This window comes from Copadichromis virginalis, linkage group LG3 (assembly GCF_057382275.1).
Source record: "Copadichromis virginalis isolate Kocher_CV1m ecotype Utaka linkage group LG3, C_Virginalis_male_GT1.1, whole genome shotgun sequence".
NCBI lineage: Eukaryota > Metazoa > Chordata > Actinopteri > Cichliformes > Cichlidae > Copadichromis > Copadichromis virginalis.
In genome coordinates, this window is record NC_140620.1 from 13,853,339 (window position 1) to 13,878,566 (window position 25,228).

At 42.3% G+C, this 25,228-nt stretch overlaps 1 protein-coding gene across 1 annotated transcript; it reads right to left on the bottom strand.

Moving 5' to 3' along the window:
• Positions 1 to 17,028: 17,028 nt before the first annotated feature.
• LOC146712932 (butyrophilin subfamily 2 member A1-like) lies at positions 17,029 to 19,828 on the bottom strand. Its single transcript, XM_085445571.1, has 3 exons — positions 19,717 to 19,828; positions 18,140 to 18,475; positions 17,029 to 17,908 (listed from the first exon to the last, which is right to left on the bottom strand). The coding sequence occupies exons 1-3, from the start codon at positions 19,775 to 19,777 to the stop codon at positions 17,685 to 17,687; spliced, it is 621 nt and encodes a 206-aa protein (XP_085301697.1). The 5' UTR covers positions 19,778 to 19,828; the 3' UTR covers positions 17,029 to 17,684.
• Between the last annotated feature and the right edge of the window lie 5,400 nt (positions 19,829 to 25,228).

Sequence of the window (25,228 nt, forward strand, 5' to 3'; positions counted from 1 at the left end):
AGAGCTGAGTGTGTGTGTGATCAGAGGTGAAGCTGCTTCCTGGTTGTTGATGTTTGTTTGTTGTATGGATGAGCTGTTGATGTTTGTTTGTTGTATGGATGAGCTGGTGGATGTCAGAGGTAGACAGATGTTTCTCCAGCTGTTGTCTTTGTGGCTGGTAGTCTAGAGTTGTAGAGCAGCATTGTTTGGTTAGAGCAGAAACAAAGACATTTATGAATCAGTCTCTTCTTCTCTTGCTCTCTAACTCGTCTGTAAACATGTGTGGGGAAACTCAATGTTAAAGCCTACAGCTGGAGGGGGAGGGGAGGGGTGAAGCTGGTGGTTGTGAGTCTGTGAAAGTGAATCCTGCCGGTGCCATAGCTGCTGAAAATGTACTTAGTGCAGACACAAAACGTCCATCAGCTTCAAAGTGTGTCAGAAAAATGTCCACATGGTGACTGATGGATGAGAGAGGTCCCATTGTTGTTGTTGTGCACAAATCATTGAACAACACAAACACTTAGAGCTGCTTTCAGTGCTGCCTGTTTTGTTACTGCACACATTTCTGATGGTCCTACAGTCCAACGTAGCAAACGTCTCCCTGAAGCCTCTTCTTAGAGACCAAAGGTTGGATCAGAGCGAGCAGCTGAAAGGACACATCTATGAATGCAGTCAGAGACTTTCTCACAACCTCACACTTCATCTGGTCACATTTACACTCAAATTTTGACTCAAGTTCTCTGCTATTATAAAAACAATAAAACCTAAGTTTCAGTTTTCAGTTTTATTTGTCATATGCAAGTTAGCACATTGCAATGAAATGTGTTTAAAGTGTAGGATCAGCACTAATAGTATCACAGATGTCTGCTGTAACTGTGTCAGTCTGCTTGACAGGTGAAAGTTATAAACCAAATTGTGTTTATATCAGAGATCAAACTGGTTTACATGTTAATAAAATTTCTGTAATATGAATTCATTTTGTCTGTGTGTGTGAAGTTTCTGACACTTTGCATGTTTAGCATGAGGCTAAAATTCCCCCTCAGTGGGTCACTGGTGACCTGCTGGATGTTTCCTGTTGTTTCCTCTTTCAGATCAGAAAACCATTGTCACAGCTCTGGACAGGACGTCACTCATGTCGAGCTCTGAGGAGTGAGTCAGAGAAAATGAACCAACAGCCTCATCAATCTGAGTGTTGATGAGGCTAAATTAAACTCAGACATTTTTCTCAGTCTGATCAGACCATCTGATCCAGACACTCCGACGCTATAGACTCTACAGAATTCTGACAGTTTGTCACGGTTCTGGGTCCGTTGGACCCAGTATTTTGAGTTTATTATGTTTTGGTTTAGTGTTGCATCATGGATTGTTTTCTTGTTCTCTTGTTGTGGTTGTGATGATTATTATTAGAGTTTCATGTTTGTGTTATCCATGTTTTAGGAATTGTGGTTTCATGTATAGTTCAGTTCCATGTGTCATTTTCTGTCTCTCTGTGTTGAGTCCGTGTCTCTGAGTTGTAAATCATGTTTCCTGTTTTATTGTGAAAGTCTTTGTCTTATGTTAGTGTGTGAAGCTTTGTTCCCCCTGTCTCGTTAGCCCTGATCTCTCCCAGCTGTGTCTCCCTCCTGTTGCCCATTCCCTCATTACTACCCTGTGTATATAAGCCCTGTGTTTTCCCGTGCTCGGTGTCGTGTTGTACCATCAGATTATGCCTGTGTGTTTCTGGTCTCTGTAGTCAGTGTTCACTTCATGTTTTGTTTTCCTACCAGCTATAAAGCTGAGGTTTTTGAGTTTCAAGTTAGTGTCTGAGTCCTGCGTTTGGATCCTCCTCTCCGCCTGCCCACACACAGAGCCCTGACACTAGTGATGGCTAAATGAAGCTTTCTGAAGCTTGTATTGAAAAACGGTTCATTACTCGAAGCTTTTCAACACAGTCCTCTCTGGTGACATCTGGTGGTCAAAAATATGAAGAGCAGCTTGAATCCACAAAATAAAACCAACTGCTTCATTAAGATAAGGAATAAAACACATTTTCTTAACCACCAAAAAATACACGTTCAAAGCAACACAACGGAGGCCCAATATCAGACAGAATTCCACTCAGTAGAGTGAGCAGTCATAATGAAGCGGTTGGTTTTATTTTGTGGATTCAAGCTGCACTTCATATTTTTGACCACCAGATGTCACCAGAGAGGACTGTGTTGAAAAGCTTCGAGTAATGAACCGTTTTTCAATACAAGCTTCAGTGCTTCAGAAAGCTTCATTTGGCCATCACTAGTATTCAGGTGTGTTGCAACAGGAACACATGGAAAAGCTGCAGGACACCGACCTTGAGGACTGGAGTTTGAGACCCCTGTTCTAGAGACTGTTGCAGTCATGTGTATAAGCCTGGACTGGTTTCAGCTGTTATATTTTAATGACATGGCTTTTTTACTGTAAATAAATCACATGTTCTTAACTGCTGACCCGAGTTCTTACACCTCTTGGCTACCATCCCTTTTTAGCTGCTCTTCACCTGATGGAAAAGGACTCTTCAAATTTTCAAGCCGATATGATAACCTTATTAAGCCCGTGATGTGGAGGTTCAGCTTTTCAGATCGATTTAAGATCAAATCACTCAAAAAGATCCTCTGGAAAAGAAAATGATTCTTGGGACAGAGTTTAATACACAGAATCACATGAACAGCAAAATCTTACATTTTACAGCAAAATAATAGCAGAAAAGCGAAACGAGCCCCGGGGTGAAGAGCCTTTAAGCACAAACAGCTCAGACACGCAAAATGACAGACAGGGGAAAAAAAGCAGCAGCATCCCAGGACATCTCGACCCTCCTCTTTATATAGTGTAAGTGACCCCTCATCGTGCTGTTGGGTATTTTCCATTCCTTGGTTTTCCCCTAATCTGCATTAAAAAAAATTTTTGTTTTTTTTTTGCCTGTCCCGTTTGGCTCTTTTGCCATCAGAATTATTGTCTAAAGGCAAAGAAAGATGCCCAACGGATTTACTTTACCAAATTGACCATCCCAGCCTTGCCATAATGGTCTATTTGATTCACCTTTTATTGTTTATTTTATTTTCACTTGCTGAATATGGGACAGACTTGACTGGGGGAAAGAAGGGGAGAAAGAAAGAGGGAAAGAGAAACAGCTGAGAAGAGGGACGGGGGAGAAGGGCAAAAAACAAAAACCAACAGAATGGGCAGGGAAAAAAATGCATATATCGATCACCTGGATCACCTGTTGAGAAAGAAAAAGGAAAACAAGCAGAAGAGAACAAGAGTAATAGAATAAACAGCATCACAATGATATATGGGAATATGACAGTAAATACTAAATATTAAACATTATTGTGCAGCACATAAGATCAACAGAACACAGTGTGCTTTGAGGTAGGAGCCAAAAAGGGTGTAGTTTGTGGGTGTGATCACCCGTGTGTACACCTGTGAGCATGGACGCGCTTGTTTTTTTTAAAAAGGTTCCTTCATGTAATGATCTGCTAGAGGGTGTGGGGGGGCCACAGCCCCGTCCTCCAGGGCATGAAGCAGGTATGGAGGAGATCAAAACTCCAGACATCCAGAGGCCCCCAGAACACAAGAGACCATGGAAGACCAACAGAGGGGCAGCCGCGCCACTGTCCCGGAAAGAGCTGAGGAGAGTCCCAGATGAGGGGTCACCCAGCAGCCGCGGAGAAGAAGCCAGGGGGAGTTGCAGTGACGCGCCCGTGAGCTCCGCCGGCAGCCAGCTGTGCCTGAGTGACCGAGCACCAGGCCGAGAGGCCGGGGGCACCCCACCTCTGAAGTGGCCCGAGCGAGCCCCAGGCTCCAGGCCCCGATAAGCGGCCACCAAGGAGTGAGCCGGTGTGTACCTGGATGCCCATCCCCAGACACAAAGAACCACCAACGCACCGATGTCTGAGGGAGTCCGCCACTGGCAGGGGAAGTGGTGGTGGGGGGAGATAGGCCTCAAACCTTGGAGGGCCTGCGATGTCCCCAGAGAGGTGGCGCCTGACACCCAACCTGACATATAGACACAGACATACAGGCACACACAGACACAAACATCCATTCCCACCCTCATGCTCTCATATGCACTTACTCCACACTCAACCAACGTGGAGACAGACATAAAGAGACGCTGTACACACGATCACACTCCCCAAGCGTACTCTACAAACCGGGTCTAGGTACCCTTGCCCCTGGAGGGCGGAACTGCGCCCAGACCCAGGTGGTGTTACCCTTTTCCCTGCGGTGGGGAGAGGCAGACCGCCCCAACTCCGCAGCAGCAGGGAGGCCCCACACTCCAGACCGCAATCGGACGGCCAACTCCTCCTCCTAGCCCCCCTGCTCCAGCAGGTCGCAGAGAATGGGGGTGAGAGAAGACTCCAAACCTCCCTCCACCCGCTCATTGTAGTGTTGATGCATGTGTGTTCTAAGGTGCAATTAAAACCCAGGAGGGCATAGAGCTACCTGCCAGAGAGCAGCAGGTAAGCGCATGGTCCCTCCTGCTAGCCCTCAATGTCTACGTGTATTTAAAATTGAGAGGTGGGCAACGATGCCAGGGGTGGGGTGTACACCCTGATGGTACTTTGGACTCCGTGTATCGTGCCCACCCCCAAGATCCTATATGTATGTGTAATGAGGGTGTGAGTAATGTGAATGTCTAAGTTGTGGGATAAAATTGAGGCAGAGGCAGCCAGAAGGGGACAGAGGGGGGGGGGGGGGGGCGTAGCCTCCTCTGCACCCTGGTGACATACCCCTACTCCAAGGCCCTGCATGTGTGGGTGGTTGTGGTGGAGCGGGAAGAGGGAGGCAGCTGGAGATGGGGAGGGAAGGAAGGGAGGGGCAAGTGACCCCTCCCTGGGGCCAGCTCCCCCGCTGACCCCAGTAAGCACCCCCATACTCCGTGACCCACCAGGGAAAGGGGGCCCAGGCCCATCCAGACCGGGCCCAGTGCAGCAGCGCCGCCCGGCCCCACAGAGCCCGGGACAGTCCACCCAACCCCACCACAGAGAAAACTGCACCCACCCCACCATCCACTCATCTTCCAGACTACATAAGACAATAGACGCCCAGGCTGAGATCTTCCTCCACCTCTCCTGTATCTCCCCTTCCTGCAGAGAGGAAAGCTCCTGCAAGATGTGACAATCTCCCCCACCAGTTGAAGAGCCCCCCAGGTGGCTCGACGCACCGGCGGCACCCTGCGCCAGGGATGGGCCCCCATGCACCCGCCCGCCCACAACCCCGGCAACACATCAACCAGGACCCAAGCCCCCGAGGCCCAGCCAGGGCCCCAGCCCAGAGACGGAGCGCCCCCAGAACCTCACGCCCATCCCGGACCCACCCAGGGGCAGCCAGGCTACCAGGTCAGTAACCCACGTCCGTCAGCACAGACCCTCCCCTAGCCCCGCTGCACGCAGCCGCGAGGAAACCGTCACCTGAGAGCCAACAGAGCCCCTAACCGGACATGACCGCTACCCCGGGTTGAGCCCCCCAAGGAAGATGCCTCCGGGGAACCCCCCGATGCCCTAGGCCTGTCCCTACCCCCACACCAATCACAACAGTGAAGGCGGGACCAAACTATGACCCCCCCCCAAGCAGAATATAAGTTTGATTATAGAATTGCCTCCACACTTGCATTTAGACAAAAGTCTGATATTAAGTTTTTCTATGAATAAAATATAGTACCTTTTATGTACCAGCAATTTTAGAAGTCTTTTTCTAATAAATGTAAGTTTTTGTCAGAATAGGTGACAACAAATAAGGAATATTAAGCACAGTGGAAACAGCAGCCAGGTTTCAGTCTGCAAAGATAAAGCTAAAAATGTTTGCTCCATTGGTAAAGTGGACCCATTCTGCTTTTCCTTATTTCATGTCATATTCCCTCTCATATTCCAGTGGTGGCTGTTCATAGTAAACATGGCCAGAGTTTTTTTTTAATAATTTTAGTATCAATTTATGTGGACATAATCCAAAATTAATCTGAAGCCATTAATCCAAATGAAGAGCAACCCAAACTGAAACCAGAAATGGTGACACATGAATGAAACAAAACTGGGAACAGAGAGGAAACAATGTTTATTGAACTACAAAGCTTGTAATCATGTTTCCTGTTGTTTGAACTGTGTGTGTTTGTGTTCAGACTTTAAACCAGAGCCAGACGTCGTCTACTCTTCACTGAAGTAGTCCACCAGTCCAACCACTGACGTCCAGCTGCTGGTCTCCAACTGGTCCCCCCAGCACCTCAGACCAAATGACATCCACATGTTCAACAGTTTAATATGTTTTATGTCTCTTGATCACTGAATTAGACCTTTATGACCCAGAACTACTTACTGACAATCAGTAATTAACTGACTGCAAAAAGCAATCAGTTAATTAATTTATTGGCATGTCGTTATTGTATGGCATTAGTTTTACATGTTTTCCTCGTGTGGTCCTGTGGCTTTCAAAGGTGGAAATTTTGACTCGTTCTAGTTTGGTTGTGGCAAACTGACACACTGCTCTCTTCAGAGCAGAAAAGAAACATTAAACTTCAAGCACAGACTAAAAACCGCAGGAGCATCATTCAGTGTGTGCTTCAGTGCAGGATGTGTGTGTTTGAGACGGAAGAGTTTTTAATTTGTGAATTTAAATTGAATAGAACAAGTTAAAATGAGCTTCAGGAAATAATCAGGGATATGTTTCAGGGGTGCCGAACTCCAGGCCTCGAGGGCCGGTGTCCTGCAGCTTTTAGATCTCACCCTGGGTCAACACACCTGAATCAAATGTTTACCAGGCATCTGGAAAACTTCAAGACATGTTGAGGAGGTAATTTATCCATTTCAATCAGCTGTGTTGGATTAAGGATACATCTAAAACCTGCAGGACACCGGCCCTCGAGGCCTGGAGTTTGACACCTGTGCATTATATGTTAAAGTTATGCTTTCACATGGACAAAGAGGAAACAAACCTTGACTGTCAGGTGTCCTGTCCTGTCTTACTCAGTAGTTTGTGATCTGTGTGTTTTGGTTTCTGATAAACTTATAAATATGTGACTCAGACTGGACTTCCCTCTGGATCACATACCCTGAACAAGCACCGAGTCCTATTCCTATTGAACCTCTCAGTGAAGTTTAATGAAAATCTGCTGCCATCTCTTGGTGAAACTTGGTGTTACATCACATCAGCTGCTTTATAAATGACAACCACCACTAGGTCAGCGCTTAAGTGTAGAAGGGTGTGTGGGCTAATTTGAACAGCAGCAGGATTTTTTTTTAAAAGTTGTTAATCCAACTTCTAATCCACATGTTAATCCCTGAGTGAACAGGAAAGGGAAATGGATTTTGAAATGTAGTTTATTAAAGTGGAATTTGAAAATGTTTGTTGAAATGAAGACTTAAAAAGCATTTTAAAAATCAGTTTATTAAATTGGAATTCAAAAATGAATTTACAAATGCAGATCTTATTCTACAATTCATTAATTAAGCACAGAATTTTTTATTTCGATGCGCGTGGCTCTTGTGGTCCTTCATACTTTTCTGCATACCTCATACACAGAGTTTAAGTTCATTGAAAGATCGTACGTGGTATATGGTATAGCTGGAAACACATAGAATACAGACACTGATGTTGTTCAGATATGCCTGCTTAAGAATGTCATGTGCATTTGCAATTGCATATTCATGTATGTGACAATAAAAAGGACTGTAGCAAAGGAGTTAGTCAAAGTTGGCTAAGGACAGGTGAAGGCCTGGGCTGACTTCCCTCACGAGCCACAAAGACAAAGAGCTCGGTCTTGTCTTGTTTTGTCGTGCAGTTTGAGCTTGTGTTCCAGTGGGATTTGTGCCTAGATAAACCCCCACTTCCTGTTGTTCCCAAAGGATCTCTAAAATCCTCAGAATCTTTTATTCCAGTTTTCAGGTCAAAGCAGCTTTGAGCAGTAATCAGCAGGATTCTTGTGAACAGCTGTTCAGGTTTAGGACGGAGCTCAGACTATCCTGGTCACACTGAGCAGTGACTGTTTGCTCATCTGGACTCTTTGTCTTAATATTTATGTGCCTCCCTGCCTGGGTTTGCTTCTTGTCTCTTTTTGAGCAATTCCTGTTTTATTGTGAAAGAATCTGTTCTCCACACAGATTTCTACCTTCCAGCAGTGACCCTGAACTATCTGCAGCTATGATCTGAGCAGACTGACTAAACATTAAACACCTCGATTACCTCCTTTCAGATACACTGAAGTCTGACCTGCATATGTGTGTCCAGGACTTATGTGGAAGACCAAAGTCCAGCATTTTATACTTTTAGCCACAATGTTCAGTAAGTGTGTTTGAAGAGTCCACCCGAGAAAAGAAGACATCCCTTTATGGCTATATATATATAAGACTGATCACAGGCAGAGAACAAAAGCCAACAAACATCAAGTCAATGAACTGACTTCCAATAAGTAGTTCTGGGTCATCAGAGTCTAATTCAGTGATAAAAAGACAAAACATCTGTAACATGTGGATGTCCTCTGGTCCGAGGTGCTGGGGGGACCAGTTGGAGACCAGCAGCTGGACGTCAGTGGTTGGACTGGTGGACTACTTCAGTGAAGAGTAGACGACGTCTGGCTCTGGTTTAAAGTCTGAACACAAACACACACAGTTCAAACAACAGGAAACATGATTACAAGCTTTGTAGTTCAATCAAGACCTCCAATCTCCACCTCTCTGCATCACACACAGTCCCAGTTCAGACTTTACTGGGAACCAGCTCAGATACAAATCACACAGCGTCCATATTGCTCACACTTCTTAAGAAGTCAGGGAGAAAAGGAGATCATGTAATTGATCCTACCGACTGTGTCTTAGGTTGTAAACAGACAATCAGACAATAGTATGAAGGTTATTTTTTGCATGGCTTCTAAATAAACATGTAGAGAATTTATTTTGACTTTCTTAAATGTGTTTCATCTTTATGCTGCTCTTGGATGTAAATGATGTCTTACTGTGAGAATATTTTATGGTAATTCTGATGAGAAAAAACAGATAAAATGTCTCTACATTTACATCACTGCAGATTAAAATAATTTCTAGATTTACAAAAACAAGAAGAATTCATCTTTATAATGTTACGTCCAAAGCTGTTTCATGCATTTATTTTTTAAATAATTCAGTTGAAGCATTGTTTGAAAAGCAATGTCTGACTTTCATTGGTTAAGATTTATAGAATTTCTATTTTGCTTGAATTTTGCTTTTGTCAGATTAAAGTTATTTCTGTGTCCACTGTGAGTTTTTCTTTCATTGACTGAAGGGTACAAACAATTTTGTCCACGTATGTAAGGCAAATGTTTTCTCGCAGATGTTTGGCAAATGTTTGGGACTTCTGCGTCTGTGAAACAGAATTGAGAGCAGTCTGCCTCCTTTAATTATGCTATTAGCTTTTTTAATGATCATTTTTATTTAATTTTTTTAAAATAATTTTCAATATTTTTCTTGCCTCTCTAGTTTTTCCTGACTCTGAGTTTGTCTTGTATTTCTTTGATTATGCTAAGTTAAGTTAGCATAAGGCAAACATCATGTTAGTTTAGCATGACGGCTGTAAACAGTGTGAGCAGCTAGCTTGTTTCTATCCAAAGTCAAAGTTAAACAGCAGCTGTACCTCTGGTCTTCTTTGGTCTGATGATTATTTGTCCATAACTGACGTCTTCAGTTCTCACTGCTGAGTAGACAGCAGCTGGATCACCCGGCTCGGACGTCGCCCGGATCAACAAGGTCCGCGTCAGGTGTTGAGGAACCAGGGCACCCTGACGAAAAGTGGGCTACTGGAACAAGAAGGCATTGGTGGGCAAGAGATGAAAACAGGGCGTTGTTGGAATGCTACTACGCAAGTAACCCCGGCGGAAGGGGCTACATGAATAGGATGACGGACCTATGGATTCTTCGATACCCAACATCCACAATGACGGCGAAACAACTAGTAGCTCAGTGTTCCAACATTCGAAAGAAGGGACTGCTCTCACAGCTAGAGATTGACGAGGTACAACACAAATGCTACGGCAAGGAGGAGTCAGGACGCCAGGTCAGGTCATCACCCCCACCCGAGATTGGGTACATAGCCCCAAGTGCGATAGGAGAAGGATCGTTGAGTGCGAGAGGAACTGACCTGAAAAATAGGATAATGGCCAAGCTTGAAACCTGGATCCCCCGTAGCCGGTTACCAAGATTACGTGAAGTACCCTCAGAAGGTCTGCTAGATGATGTTAATGCAGCATTACGGACAATACCTACAACCACGATTACCGACACTAACAAGCTGATCTACAATACGGCAGCAGTGATCAGTGAGATGCTTGGCTACAAGTTGAACAGCCACAAGGGGCAGTACCCTCCATGGAGAAGGAGGCTAGAGGGCAAGATCAAAGTAGCATGGAGGGAGGTTAGCCAACTAACGGAGTTGCAGAAAGGTGCGACGAATAAGGTGCCTAAGAAATACAGCAAGCTGTCCATACCTGAGGCCTTGTAAACTGCCAAGCAAAGACTCACAGCCTTGGCCAGCCACTTGAGGAGGTACACCAGAGAGATAGAAGGCAGGAGAATAAACCAGCTGTTCTCCACAGAACCAGCAAAGGTGTACTCTCAGTGGCAAGGGAACAATAAGAGAACAGCACCACCAAGGCCAGAGACGGAGCAATACTGGAAGAGCATATGGGAGAAGGACGCAACCCATAACGGCAATGCTCAGTGGCTAGTGGATCTGAGGGCAGACCACAGCGACCTCCCTGAACAGGGTCCAGTAACCATCACAGTGGCAGATATCCAAGAAAGGGTCTCCAGTATGAAGAGTTGGACAGCACCAGGGCCCGACATGGTTCACGCCTACTGGCTAAAGAAGCTGACTGCACTCCACGAGCGTCTAGCAGCACAAATGAACCAGCTGCTAGTTAACGAGAGACACCCGGAATGGCTAACCGAAGGTCGGACGGTCCTGATCCCCAAGGACCCCAAGAAGGGACCGGTCCCCTCCAACTACCGACCAATAACCTGCCTCAGTACTACATGGAAGCTCCTGTCAGGCATCATATCGGCTAAGATGAACAGGCTCATGGGTCAATACATGAGTGGGACACAGAAAGGAATTGGCAAGAATACCAGAGGCGCAAAACACCAGCTACTGGTAGACAGAACAGTCAGCCGAGACTGCAAGACCAGACTGACCAACCTGTGCACTGCCTGGATTGATTACAAGAAGGCCTATGACTCAATGCCCCACAGCTGGATACTGGAATGCCTAGAATTGTACAAGATCAATGGGACCCTAAGAGCCTTCATCAGGAACTCAATGGGGATGTGGCGTACAACACTAGAGGCCAACTCCAAGCCCATAGCACAAGTCACCATCAAGTGCGGGATCTACCAAGGAGATGCTCTGTCCCCACTGCTGTTCTGCATAGGCCTGAACCCCCTCAGTGAGATCATTAACAAGACTGGCTACGGATACCGACTACGGAACGGAGCAGTTGTCAGCCACCTCCTGTACATGGATGACATGGATGTCATTGACATGACAGTTTTTAATTTAGTTGCTGAGTGCAGTTATCTGGTTTTTCCCGTAAAAGCAAATCTTTCAAACTCTCAATCATTACTGAAGATGAACTTTAACAAAATCCTCAAACGATGCGGCCTATTTTACAATATCTCCTGATTTACTTTGGTGAGATCTCGCAAAAGTTCATCTTCAATTTTTTCTCCCATGTCCCTTGCAGGGCTCCGTAACTAAGTATCTGTCATCACTCGTTCCCTCACTCTCACTTACTCTCACTGTACCATTAGCATTCTAATGTTAGCACGTAGCTTAAAGCAAAGCCTCAGATCCAGGCTGAACTGAACCACGACAGAAGAAGCTTTACCTCTCATCTTTGATTTTTTCTTCTTGTCTTTGTCCATAAGTGACGTCTTCAGTTCTCACTGCTGAGTAAACAGCAGCTGGGTCACTGTCTGCACAATCAAACACACATGGAGGATTATCTATAAACTTTAAATCTAATTTAATTTGGTTACAATTTAAAAATGTAGGTGGTTATTAAATATGAGGCAGTAGAGATTCTTTAAAAAAATACTGTAATAATTAATGCAGTTAACTGGATTTTATTTGTAGGAAATCTCATTGAGATTCACAGTCTGTGTGCAGAGTTTACAGCTTTTAGAAACGATCTCTACATTTTTCTTTCTCCTTTTAAAACCAGCAGCTCTGTGGTGAAACACTTGCTGCCTACATGTTTCTATAATGAGAAACAGGATGCTGGACGACTGCAGAGTTGTTAGCTGCAGTTAACCACAGACCACAAACAGCTCACAGTGAACAACACCAAGTAAGTACAGAGTTAAACACACATAATTACATCTGACTAATATGATTGCACACACTTTTTATACTTCCAAGCTGTCTGTAATGTCCTCGTAATTCCTTATAATATTCATGTATAAACCTCCATTATATGATAACAGTCAAAAATCATGTTCCTGAACATAAATGTAACTCTAACCATCATCCTAAAACCCAGTCTGAATTATTTAAATGGTGTTATGACCAATGTCATCATTCTGTGTATTGCATTCACTCCTCCACACATGATGTTGGAAGCTGATCATTGGTTGAAGACTGAATTGTGACGACTATAAGACTGGCTGTTCCTGCCTACATCCTGTTTCCAATCAGGCTGTGTTTACTTGTGTGATGAAGTTTCCGTATCTAGAAGAGCTAAATTCGTTTTTTTGTTACAGATTATTAATATTGCATATAATCCACTTTTGTAGCGTGTGGGTTGGGAAGCCTTTCTAGAAAGTTTTCATGTGTTAGCTTTTCCTCACTCTCATGTTCTTCTAAACTTCTATTTTGTTTTTGTGAAACTGTAAAACTTGCTGTGGCATTGGTCCTTGACTGGGGGAGTCATTTTTTGTGTTGGATTGTGGTTTCATCTAGGCCATGACATAACAGTGTCAAAGGTCAGAGGAAATTTCCTCATAATCCAAACTAATAATATTAAAAAATAAATATCCTCACTTCTTTCCCACATTGTAAAATTGCACCAAAAACTTTCTAAAATTAAATCTAACCACCTAAATGTAAATCTGACCACTAAGCTGCCATATTGTAACACCTCTGGGCAGACAGTTGGGCAGTTATTTTGATACTTCTGTGAACTTTAACATGAATTTTTTGAGTTTTCGTGTTTCAAATGGGATATAGAAACTTCGGACAGTGTAGCTCTAACATAACTTAAAAAAGAAGGAAGAGTTAGGAGAAAAAAACTTTTCTGTAATTATTGAAAGAAAAAAAATTACATTCAAATAAAAACATTTAAAATCATGCGACCAAATATGTAAATAAATCATATATTCTCTCGATGTTTCAGGAATATTTTTAAATCAATAAACAATAATGACTCTACAGGGAGTGCAGAATTATTAGGCAAATGAGTATTTTGTCCACATCATCCTCTTCATGCATGTTGTCTTACTCCAAGCTGTATAGGCTCGAAAGCCTACTACCAATTAAGCATATTAGGTGATATGCATCTCTGTAATGAGAAGGGGTGTGGTCTAATGACATCAACACCCTATATCAGGTGTGCATAATTATTAGGCAACGTCCTTTCCTTTGGCAAAATGGGTCAAAAGAAGGACTTGACAGGCTCAGAAAAGTCAAAAATAGTGAGATATCTTGCAGAGGGATGCAGCAGTCTCAAAATTGCAAAGCTTCTGAAGCGTGATCATCGAACAATCAAGCGTTTCATTCAAAATAGTCAACAGGGTCGCAAGAAGCGTGTGGAAAAACCAAGGCGCAAAATAACTGCACATGAACTGAGAAAAGTCAAGCGTGCAGCTGCCAAGATACCACTTGCCACCAGTTTGGCCATATTTCAGAGCTGCAACATCACTGGAGTGCCCAAAAGCACAAGGTGTGCAATACTCAGAGACATGGCCAAGGTAAGAAAGGCTGAAAGACGACCACCACTGAACAAGACACACAAGCTGAAACGCTGGCAAGAAAGGGTATAAAAGAAGAAAAACTAATGACATGGCCTCCTTGTTCACCTGATCTGAACCCCATTGAGAACCTGTGGTCCATCATCACATGTGAGATTTACAAGGAGGGAAAACAGTACACCTCTCTGAACAGTGTCTGGGAGGCTGTGGTTTCTGCTGCACGCAATGTTGATGGTGAACAGATCAAAACACTGACAGAATCCATGGATGGCAGGCTTTTGAGTGTCCTTGCAAAGAAAGGTGGCTATATTGGTCGCTGATTTGTTTTTGTTTTCTTTTTGAATGTCAGAAATGTATATTTGTGAATGTGGAAATGTTATATTGGTTTCACTGGTAAAAATAAATAATTGAAATGGGTATATATTTGTTTTTTGTTAAGTTGCCTAATAATTATGCACAGTAATAGTCACCTGCACACACAGATATCCCCCTAAAATAGCTAAAACTGAAAACAAACTAAAAACTACTTCCAAAAACATTCAGCTTTGATGTTAATGAGTTTTTTGGGTTCATTTAGAACATGGTTGTTGTTCAATAATAAAATTATTCCTCAAAAATACAACTTGCCTAATAATTCTGCACTCCCTGTAAGAAGATGTGTATATATACAGATTTGTGCTTAATGTTTTTGAACCCCTCCCTCTCCCCATCCAATTTCCACCAAAGAAAAATAAATGAAAAAAATCTACCTCTGATTTGACTGATTGGCTCTTGTTGATGATGTGATATTAAATCACTGTATTAAGTCACTGTACATGATGTCATCTTCAATGACACTGTTGTCATGTCTGCCTTTTTTTTTGATCTGTCGAAATAAACCAAAGTAAACATTTAAGAATCTAAATGGAGATGAAATTACTGAAATATTCATCTTCCAAATGTTTGTAAATGTTATCCAGAGACCAAAAACACAAAACATCCCAATGTTTATTTAAAATTCAGGAGTCTGAGTCTCACCTTCAGGTTTCCTGTGAACACATTGTCTCACCAGCAGAACCAGTAACACCAGTAGAACCACAACACAGACTGATCCAACATATGAGAACACAGGTATGAGAAGGGAACCAGGAGGAGGTGTGGGTGTAGGTGGAGGTGAGGTGGTGTGTTCCCCCTAAAATAAAGCAAACAGTCATTGAGTTGTCGTCACATTGTGAATGTTGAAAGCTGCAGAAACACAGACAGGTGAGTGTGTCACCTGTGACAGTGATCCAGCTGGATGGAGACTCTCCATGACCGCTGATGTCACACTTGTAGAGGCCTTCATCAGACCTGGAAACATGCTGGATGGTCATGTGACCTGTAGGCTGCTTCCTGATGAGGGAGCCATCTTTATAGAAAGCAGCTGGGAGGTTGGAGGGAGTGGTCTTTGTTTTACAGAGCAGAGTGACGTCATCTCCCTCCATCACAGGGAGGACAGGACTCTGCAGGATCACTGATCCATTCAGCTGTGTTGGAGTAGGGATGCATCTAAAAGCTGCAGGATAGTAGCTCTCGAGGACCGGGATTGGGCACCCCTGCTTTACAACAACAACAGAATAATAAAGCAAGATTAATTTATGGAGCACAGCATATTACATTATAACATAAAATGATCAAGATTATAATAAAAACTTAAAGATCATGACAAATACTTAAATATGGCATGTAAATGCTGAGTAAAATATTGGCCTGGACTTGGCTCCAACAGTTACAAAACTCAGTTCACAACTACGCAAAATATTAATGACCACAATTTCAGCTCATATAGCTGTCTGAACGTGTTCAATGTGTTCTGCTTTTATTATTTACATGTACTCGTTCAGTTTGTCATGTTCACTCTTTAATGACTACATGGCACATAAATTTATTTAAATTTGACTTTCTGTAAAAATTAACAGTGTGTTAGCGTTCAGGATGATTAGCTAGACATGCATGCAAAATTATCCAACATTTTATGCACTCTGTCAAGTTTACGTCTCTTAAACAGGATTTTTCTTTTAAGTATTACACACACACACACACACACAAAACAAGTATAACCCTGCCGTATGGAGTGACACATCAGTGACCAATGGTTTATGTTGAAGAATACCATATAAGAAAACAGCCTTTGAATAGCCACTGTAGTGACCGCTATTTGTGAAAGGGTTAAACCAAAGCAATGAGCACAGCATCCCAGGTTGAAAAGACGGTCTCTCAAGTGATGAACCTTCGATGGAACAGACTCGTTTGTGATCACACCGTAAAGGCTACAAAATATACAAAACAAAATACCATTGGTAACTGCAACAGTGTGTTAACTTTGTCCTTATTTATTAACCATAACTGAATTGAAACTGAAAATTATTACACCTTTCAATCCCTTGAATCTCTACATTGATTGCTATTTGTTATATTTTATATATATTTTATACAAAAAAAACTAGACATCACAAAAACACAAAAGGGAAATTTCCCATATTTACAAATTTACATTTTAAAATTTTCCCTGCAGCAGAAGTTAAGTAGACGTTGGAAAGTGTCAGAGTGTCAGGATCAGACTGAGAGAAATGTCTGATGAAGCTGTTGGCTCATTTTCTCTGACTTGCTGTTTGGAGCTCGACATTGATGTCCTGGCCAGTCTGTGACGGTTTTCTGGTCTGAAAGAGGAAACAACACAGAGCAGAGAGGTTAAAGGTCAAAGTACAATTATGATCAGAATGATTGACTTTAAATATTTTGTTTATTTCCTTTGACATTTGAGTTTTTAGTCATGTTGGATTTAATGAACCTCTGAACATCCAGCAGGTCACCAGTGACCCACTGAGGGGGAATTTTAGCCTCATGCTAAACATGCAAAGTGTCAGAAACTACAAGCCAAAGTAATGTGTTAGTGAGCTGTGTCGGACAAACAGTCAGAGTCGTCTCTCTCACCAACCTGGTTAAGTCACCATGGTAACGTATGCTGAACACATGTAAATATGAAGCTGAACATTATTTATATTTGTTCTGTAACAAAAGTTCAATAAAAAGTTTCAGAGTATCAGGATCAGACAGAAATCTCTGAGTGTGCAGCTCCATAAATCTGCAGTTTGATAACAATCATAACACTGTGAGCTGTAAAACACCATCAGCTGTATTTAATGAAAAGATGATGAAAGTCAGTTAAAGAGAGGTTTGTTATACACACTTTGTTTTTCTTCCAGTCTGCTGCATTCAACACACACAAAGTTCATAGAAACATGAAAGAGCTCAGTTTGACTTGGACAACATTTCTACATCCAAACTGAGTCAAAGCTCGTTCATTTGTAACTGATCGATGATCCTGAACACAAGCAGGCAGATTATTGATCGTCTATAATCCACAGACCTTCATCTACACTCAGATCATCACACAGCGTTTGTGTTGTCACTTCATTCAGTGTGTGTAGCAGCTGATCTCAGGTCTGTGTTGTTCATCTCTCACAGAACAAGTTCTTACAAACAGCTGAACCTGAAGCTCCAACACAAAAACACTCACTGGCTCTGAGATCAGAGCTCAGAAATTCATGTATGTTTGTAACACAGTTTGACTTTGTGTCAGTAAATCTCATGAACAGCCTGAAGATGAATAAACTGTAGTTCAGAGTCACTGACAGACAGCACAGACACACACTGTTGGTCTGAGTCTGAACATGATGATCATCAGAGAAATAACATCAGACTCTGAACATCCAGCTTTCTACAGCGTCTGCTGGATGTTCACCATCATTTATTTATCTTTCTTTGTGTTTCTTCATCTGACTCACATTCAGGCTGAAGATGCTCTGCTACATGTGGATCAGCAGGATTCGGTTTACAGCTTCTGTAGATCAGGAAACCAACAGCAGCAAGAAGAAGAAGTACTGCAGAAACTGACAGACCAACAATCAGTTCAACAGATCCATCCTCCTTCCCTTTGTCTTCATCCTTCTCTTGTCCTCCTGTCTGACCTGCAGGTGAGAAACAGGTGTGAGGTGTCAGGTAGGTGATGAGTGAAGAACAGAACAGAATCCATTTCCTCTTCAAACTGCTGTCAGACATTATCTACTGCACTCTGATCACATCACTCAGACCAGCTGCTTTCTACAAAGTCTCATCAACAACATCTTTAGAAACAAACATCAACAACCAGGAAGCAGCTTCACCTCTGATCACACACACACTCAACTCTACTCACTCACCTGGAGGAACAACATGAAGGTGGATGATGCTGATGAACTTCCATGAGTCTGTTCCTTTCATGAAGACACCACACTCGTATGTTCCAGCATCATTAGTCGTCACATCCTTCAGAATCAAAGACACGTTTCCATCCTTCATCTCTCTGTCCTGCAGATCCACCCGGTCCTTAAAAGATGGATGCTGGTTATCTGGATCAATCTGACCATCCTGGGACAAAAGCACATATTCATCTCCCAGGTCAGCTCTGCTCCAGTTCACAACTGCGATGTTGTTGTTTGCAGCTTGACATGTCAGAGTGACGTCCTGTCCAGACTCAGCTGTGATGGTTTTCTGGTCTGAAGGGAGAAGCAACACAGATAAGAGGGGTTAAAGGTCAAAGTACAACTGTTCACTTGTACATCTGCCAGTCAGAGAGCATTGAGCCGGACAGTGCTTTACCACTCAAGATACACCATTTTGAAGTCTCTAAAAATTTATATCTTCAGCTTTAAACACACTCACAGTGATGTTTGATCAGCGTGATCATCCACAGCAGGTTAGATTATTGGTTACTAATTTCACTGTTTAAAGGTTCATACACATTGGACAGAGAGTTCAGGCAGATGGGATTGCGTTGTAAGTGAAATAAATACAGAAGTGGTCACTTCTGTATTTAATCATTAGTTATTATTAATCTCTGGCTCTATTTCACAGCTTGTCTTTCTCCTTCTTAAAGGTCAAGATGATGTTTTATCTGGTGTGGTTTTTCTGACAGAAACCTGATTCCATATAAATGACTTTAGCATTATCACACCGACCAACAACCCGAATAATATGAAAATAATTTCTCCACTGTCACTTATTCTTTTCAGGGTCAGCTGTCTTAGGGCGAGAGGCAGGGAGCACCCTGGACTGGTCACCAGTCTATCGTAGGGATAACACACAGACCACTCGCACTTACATTCACACCTATGGTGTAACCTATCCCCACTAAGTCTAAGGAGCTTGGAGTTCTTTAAGTTGCTTGAAGACGTTTCACCTTTCAAGCTTCTGGAGAAGGGTCTTAGACTACGATGACCTGGATGACTGAGAACCTTCACAGACTATCCCCACTAACTACATGTCTTTGGACTGTGAGAGGAAGCTGGAGTACCAGGGGAGAACCCACACAAACTTTAAACAGAAAGAACCGGCCTGATGGTGGAATTGAACTCAAGACCTTCTTGCTGTGAGACAACAGTGCTAACCACCGTGCTACCATGCTGCTGCATGCCCCTCTAAAATAATTCTTGAAGAAATCATTAACATGTAACCCAGGGTCATTCTATTCATTCCTCTTATCAATCTCAAAGATTGATGAAGTTTCTCAAAGTTTCATCCTGACACTACAACACATCACACTGACACACACATTACACTTCTTTGTGTCTGTGCTGCAAACTGCACCAACACACAGACTCCACCCAGCTTTGTGTCGATCGCAACACTGAATGAGTAATAAACTACTTCTTAGAGAAATATAATCAGCATGTAAACCAGACTGAGACTCTTTATCTCAGAAATAAACTCAGTTTAGTTTCTATCAGTTAAATCTCACCTGCAGAGACGAACAGGACAAACATCAGCGTGGAGCAGAGTGACGCAGTTACAGCAGACATGTCCGTGTTCTCTGTTTCTGCTGATCTGACTCTTAGTTTGTCCTAAATGTCTGAGTCTGTTGGTATTTCACTGAATAACTGAACCTGAGTTTAAACCTGACTACATCAGATTACATTTAAGGTTTAAATAAAGCTAAAGCTGCGGCTCAAACTCTTCCGTGTCTCTTGAGGACGTGGCGTTAGAGTGACGTTTGGTAGGTTGGACTGAGGATGCGCAGAAATAAGTACGTCACAACAAACGAGGCGAAGTGGAAAAGTTTTAGTGTTCAGTTGTTGAACGATCTCCACAGAACAAAATCAGAACCTCTCATGTGTCGTCATGTATGAACAGTTTGTGTTTCAGTCGCTGAAGCACAAGAACGTTTTGTTTCTGACGGCAGTTTGATTCTTGTTTCATCGTCACAAACAGAAAAACTGAAACAATATGAAAATAAGTCTCAGGGAAATATTTTTACTGTGCAGCCAAAACTTCCTGTTTTATCTCAGAGTTAAATCTCACCTGCAGAGACGAACAGGACAAACATCAGCGTGGAGCAGAGCGACGCAGTTACAGCAGACATGTCCGTGTTCTCTGTTTCTGCTGATCTGACTCTTAGTTTGTTCTAAATGTCTGAGTCTGTTGGTGTTTTCACTGAATAACTGAACCTGAGTTTAAACCTCACTACACAAGTTTAAATTTGAGTTTTAAATAAAGTTCAAAATTTGTCTTTTGGCCGTTTCCTCAATTGCAAAATATTAATTGCAACAATTAAGGAAGTTGAGCCAAGTGATGTTGTTACCTCTTACATTCGACTGTAGGACAATCATAAAGTGCGTCATAACGAAAGTGGTGAAATCTAAAGCAGGTTTGAGTGTTTAACAGGCTCAGTTCTTGAATGATCTCCACAGAACAACACAAACATAACCCATCTCACCATCAACCATCAGCTACATACTACAGACCATCTGTTACTCCAGAACATTAACAATCTGTTAATCCACTGAAGCTCACAGACTTCAGTCAACCTGTCAGATTACCTAAAAGACTGAAAGACGTCATTTTAAACACTTACTGTTTTTCTGAAGGATCTCTGAAACCCTCAAACACTCTTCTGACCATCAGGATGTAAAAAAATCCACTGACAGATAAAAAACAGTGTCAGGTCAGCAGAAACCTACTGAAGTTTCATTTAAGATGAGCAAAATGTTTTACAAAAGTAAATTGCTCAAAAATGAAAAGTCAGAAGATAAAATATAACAAGTACAGAAAATGTGGGCAAACAGACCTCTGTAGCAAACAAATACAGACCAAACCAGCCATCATCCATTCACAGACAAACAAATTCCTACATAAGGTAAGGTTGTTTGTTTGTTTCACTGACGTATTTGGTTTTGAATAAACCAAATACGCCACCTATGCAAACACTATGGGTGTGTTTTTGAGTTAGAGACCCTGCCAGCACACAGGAGTAGGGGATCAAAACTCATTACTTTTCAGCCTTTTTTGTCCCTTGTAACCTCATGAATGCAGAGGACAGACATAAGACATAAGATTTCTAGGGCTGAAAAACACATTTAAGTTCTGTGTCAGAAAACTGCATCCAGTTAGTGTAAATGATCAGATTCAGAATATCTTATTGTCATTTTGACAAGTAAAATAAAATTACCTGTAGTCCCTGCAGCATCAAGAGAAAAGTTTAAATATAATGACAAAAGAATAATATTTTAAAAAGTGGTAGAACACAGTCCTTCAGTAAGGACTGTGTTCTACCAACATGGCACCAAAAAATATCTGAGCTGAAAATTTTAAGTAATGATGTCAGAAATTCAACACATTTAACTTTCTATGTTATTATTTAGATTCTGCTGGATGATAATCAGCAATAATCGTTCATCTGAAACCGAACCAGGGTCTGATAAACTAGGTAAGGTTGGTCCTCTGTCTAAAAATAAACGATCATCTAACTGCTGTAGCTTACTCACTGCATTTCTAGCTTCTACCTGTTAGCTTTCATGTGTGATGACAGCTTTGTGCACCTGGCTGTTGAGTTCTGTGTGTGAGGAATTTACTTGTTCAAGTGGATTTTAAATACCTGCATCTGTGAAGGTGGCAGAAAAGGCTGCAAATGATTTGTCTCCAAGAAAAGTTTCAGTCCTTTAATGGTGTTTCTCTGGCAGTTAGTCAAAGTGAAGAAGGTTGCTGTCCTGTTGTAATCACGTCAACTTACTACATCAACTCCTTTTCCTGTACAGTTTTCCTTCAATTGGTTATCACGGTGGATAGGTGACCTGATAAGGAATCTGACTGACTTCATACAGGTTTCATTAAAATGTGGGATGTCTGCAGTGGAAAACAAAAACACAGTGTGTTTGTACCCTGATGTTTTTATGCAAATGATATTTAAATGAGAGCCTGTAAAAAATATCTCTTCGTCACGAAGCTAGAAAACATTTAGGGCCAGAGTTACTGACAGTGCAAAGCATTAACATTAAAAAGCCCCTGGATTCATGAAAGAAGCTCAGAGTCACTTTGTGAATGAAAGCCACACAAAATGTTATTGTCTAATAGTTGGGTCAGCTGTTCCACACACATTTAAGGTGGATTAAATGTGTAAAAATGCCGTTCTCCTTTGGAGAAATCCTGAGCTCCACTTTAGTCTCAGTCCACACAGTGCCCAGTGATTTCTATGAAGAGAATTAACCCTGATTGTCATGGTCCTGGGTCAAGCGACCCAGTATTTGAGTTTCATGTATCTTTTGTATTCATTTGTGCCCTAGCTTAGTTCACCTATTTAATTTCTAGATTGCAGTTTAGTTTTGTTCCTTAGTTGTTTATGTCATCTCCCCCTGTACTAAGTCTCCCTGGTTCATGCGTCATGTCTGCGTGGTTATATTTAGTTCTTGTCATGTCTAATCTCCATGTTTCCTGTTTTACTTTGAAAGTCTGTATTCATTATCAGTGTATTCAGTTTCACTTCTCCTGTCCTGTCGTTAGGTTCATGTGTGTCAGCTGTGCTCCCATGTGTGGCCACTTCCCCTGATCATCCCTCATGTGTATTTAGTCTCTGTGTTTCATACAGTTTGTGTTAGGGCTGGGCAAAACGATTATTTTCCTAATTGATGAATCTAGCGATTAATTTTTCGATGCATCGATTAATCTAACGATTAATTTTTCAATCCGATTCGATTTCGATTCAATTCAATTAACAATTTTTTTCCCATTATTTGACTTGTATAGCAATTTCACATTTACTAATTTATGTATATAAATGAAAAACACAAATTTATTCATTTGAAGACCTTTTAATTTAAAAAAAATAGCAAAATAAAGTTGTAGAGGTCGTACAATCAATACAATAGAGATAGCATTTAACAAGAAATGAAATGTGCAAACATATATAAAATTAAGGAAAAGTTAACTAAACATTTCAAATAAATAGCAACAATGGTGTCTTTAAACAAACAAAATGTAACATTCACTTTGCTTTCTCCCAAAAAGTGCTCTTCATTCACAAAACAAAATCCACAATAACATTGTACTACAATCTTCTGTTTTTAACAAAAAATTAAATGTTTTGCAAAACAAATATAACAAAGGAAATCATAGCAAAAAATTAATAATATACAAACAGCAGCAATGGCGTCTTTGAACAAATACTGAAATGACAAGTTACCCCTAAGTAGGACTCTGTGACCAGACTTGTCCAAGCATCAGTGGTAAGGGAGATTTTGGATGTGGCTTTTTTTAGTTCATTCCTTAGTTTCTCCACTGAAGTTTCATACTTTCTCTCCATCATGCTTGTAAAATGACGCTTAGACGGCAGAGTGTAACCTGGTTGGAAAGTGGTCAGCATTTCTTTTGAACCCCTCATCCACAGCAAGCGGTCTCTTGTCTTTTTAAATCACAGATAAGACGCTCTCAGTAAGTACACCTCCTGGGGGGTGCATGGTGTACTTCTTCTCTGACAGTAGTCCTCCAGACTTTTCTGTTTATTCCTGAAATCATAAATCACACACAGCACACAGATGAATTTGAATAATTACAAAATAATTATATGGAAAGCATAATATCAAAATAATTTGATAAGGATCTGGTTGAGATAGATAGATATGCACACACACACACACATACTGTTATGCCATGTGCTTTCATAGCATAACAGTAAGAGGTTAATAATAATCCCCAATGTTGAACATATTATATGCAGTAATCATGATGGCTGGAAAAGATAACGTTTAAACAGCCATAGCTGATGGCACCTTTACTGGTGCACTGCTTTCTAGTCATTAGATGGCATAACTTTGACCTATAAGATCAAGCTGGAGAAGCATTATGTATAAAAACAGCATTCAAATAGAATGAAACACATTAAATTTGACAAATCAAGAGTTCATTGTCATTTTGCTTTTGCAAGTGTAACCCCCCCTCAGTCTCTATGTTTGGAGTCTTCTCTCCCCCCCGTTCTCTGCCGCCTGCTGGAGCGGGGGGGCTAGGAGGAGTTGGCCGTCCGACTGCGGTCTGGGGTGTGGGGCCTCCCTGCTGCTGCGGAGTCGGGGCGGTCTGCCTCTCCCCACCGCAGGGAAAAGGGTAACACCACCTGGGTCTGGGTGCAGTTCCCCCCTCCAGGGGCAAGGGTACCTAGACCCGGTTCGTAGAGTACGCTTGGGGAGTGTGATCGTGTGTACAGCGTCTCTTTATGTCTGTCTCCACGTCGGTTGAGTGTGAAGTGCATATGAGAGCATGAGGGTGGGAATGGATGTTTGTATCTGTGTGTGCCTGTATGTCTGTGTCTATATGTCAGGTTGGGTATCAGACGCCACCTCTCTGGGGACATCTCAGGCCCTCCAAGGTTTGGAGGTCTATCTCCCCCCATCACCACTTCCCCTGCCAGTGGCGGACTCCTTCAGACATCAGTGCATTGGTGGTTCTTTGTGTCTGGGGATGGGCATCCAGGTACACACCGGCTCACTCCTTGGCGGCCGCTTATCGGGGCCTGGAGCCTGGGGCTCGCTCGGGCCACTTCGGAGGTGGGGTGCCCCCGGCCTCTCGGCCTGGGGCTCGGTCACTCAGGCACAGCTGGCTGCCGGCGGAGCTCACGGGCGCGTCACTGCAACTCCCCCTGGCTTCTGCTCCGCGGCTGCTGAATGAGCCCTCATCTGCAGATGAGGGCTCATTCAGCAGCATGCACTCAGAAAAATAAATAAATGCATGCACTCAGAAAAATAAAGGTGCCAACTGGAACCAAAAGTGGTTCTTTAGACTGATGCCATAGAAGAACCTTTTTTGGTGCCACAAAGAACCATCAAGAAATGGTTCTTTGGGGAACCTTTAATGGTTTTCCAAAGAACCATTTTTAAAAGGTCCTTCAAATGGTTCTTTAAAAGAACCATTTTGAGAGGTAAGGAGAATTAATTTGTTTAATAATGAATAAGTCAAAAGGTTAAAGGTAACACAATGTTTGATTTACTAAT

Bases quoted from the DNA above. Each gene is read 5' to 3' on its own strand.
- LOC146712932 (XM_085445571.1), bottom strand. From the start codon at position 19,777: ATGTCTGCTGTAACTGCGTCACTCTGCTCCACGCTGATGTTTGTCCTG. The intron at 18,476-19,716 runs GTGAGATTTAAC...TTCTCCCTTCAG, and splicing joins TGTCCTGTTCGTCTCTGCAG to ACCAGAAAACCATCACAGCT. The intron at 17,909-18,139 runs GTGAGTGAGTAG...TCTCACCTGCAG, and splicing joins CCTTCATGTTGTTCCTCCAG to GTCAGACAGGAGGACAAGAG.